The sequence below is a fragment of the Poecilia latipinna genome, unplaced genomic scaffold (assembly GCF_001443285.1).
Source record: "Poecilia latipinna isolate Pla-1442-1.1 unplaced genomic scaffold, P_latipinna-1.0 Scaffold2460, whole genome shotgun sequence".
In the NCBI taxonomy this organism is placed as follows: Eukaryota; Metazoa; Chordata; class Actinopteri; order Cyprinodontiformes; family Poeciliidae; genus Poecilia; species Poecilia latipinna.
In genome coordinates this window covers 80781-82060 of record NW_015115076.1, presented here as the reverse complement: position 1 = coordinate 82060, position 1280 = coordinate 80781, and the positions used below count along the sequence as shown (strand labels likewise).

The 1280-nt window shown below is 34.6% G+C and overlaps 1 protein-coding gene across 1 annotated transcript in view; it reads left to right on the top strand.

Annotated features, from left to right (window-relative positions):
- Window positions 1–780, top strand: part of them4 (thioesterase superfamily member 4) — a 7644-nt gene extending 6864 nt beyond the window's left edge. The window contains 2 exon segments of the mRNA XM_015019625.1: window positions 105–254; window positions 345–780. Of these exon segments, the coding sequence (XP_014875111.1) occupies window positions 105–254; window positions 345–388 (194 nt within the window). The 3' untranslated portion in view covers window positions 389–780.
- The last annotated feature ends 500 nt before the right edge of the window (window positions 781–1280 follow it).

The window sequence follows — 1280 nt, the reverse complement described above, 5'->3', positions numbered from 1 at the left end:
TAGATAGATAGATAGATAGATAGATAGATAGATTGATTGATTTGAGGTTATTTCAATATCAGGTGGACTAATATATGTGGAGAGCAGAGGATCATATTTTTTAGCCTAAAATTGTTGTTTTGTCTGTAGTCCCATCCCACTTGGAAGTACAGTGCTGATTGAATCCATTCTGGACAAAGAGGATGGCAGAAAAATTTACATTTCATGTAGAGTGACCAGCACGGACGGCTCCAAACTGCACACAGAGGCAACAGGTAACTTTCCTCAGTGTCACTTCCATTTCTGTCATTCCACCTTCTGCATTGTCACACTTCTTTTTCTTCTTCTTCTTTTTCTCCTTGCAGCTCTGTTTTTGTCAATCAGTGTCAGCCATCTGCTGAAAAGGTGAAGCAGCATGCCAGGCTGGCATAACAGAGGCCAGAACAAGCCAGTGGGTTTGACTTTGTGAGACATTGGTTTGGATTACGGACATATTTTCTAGATTAGCTTGAAGAAACCTCTACTAACAGACTGAACTTGAATGCCTTTGCGTAAGAGTACTAATACAAAAACAGTACATATCTGTGATGCATTTATTGAACAAAATTTTAAGGATTTGCTGACAGCATTTTGAGTTACCAAGGGGCCTTACAGTTCGAAGCTTCCCCTGAGATGTTTTGTATATTTTCTTTCTCCAAGATCAAAGCCTCTTATGTGGATGTTATTTTCACTGAAGAAAGAAAAAAAATATTGTAAATAAAAAGGTAACACTTTATTTGAAGGGGGTTGAATAAGACTGACATGACACTTTCATAAACATGACATAACACCTGTCATGAACATAAATAAGCCTTCATGAATAGTTATGACTGTTGTCATAAAGCGTCATTCAGTAAATTATGACATTTTTAATACAAAGTTGACATTATTCAAAATGTCTTTGTTATGACAACTTGACATTAATCAATAAATCATTACTGTTTAAACTTTACCTTTAATAACATAAAGTTACCTAATTTTTAAAGTGCAATCAGTAATACTTTTATAACAAATTTATATCAGTAATGATTTCCTGGTTAATGTCAAGTTGTCATAACAAAGACATTTTGAATAATGTCAACTTTGTATTAAAAGTGTCATAATTTACCGAATGACGCTTTATGACAATAGTCATGAATATTCATGAAGGCTTATTCATGTTCATGACAGGTGTTATGTCATGTTTATGACAGTGTCATGACAGTCTTATTCACCCCCCTTCAAATAAAGTGTTGCCAAAAAAGGGAAATATGGGACAACAT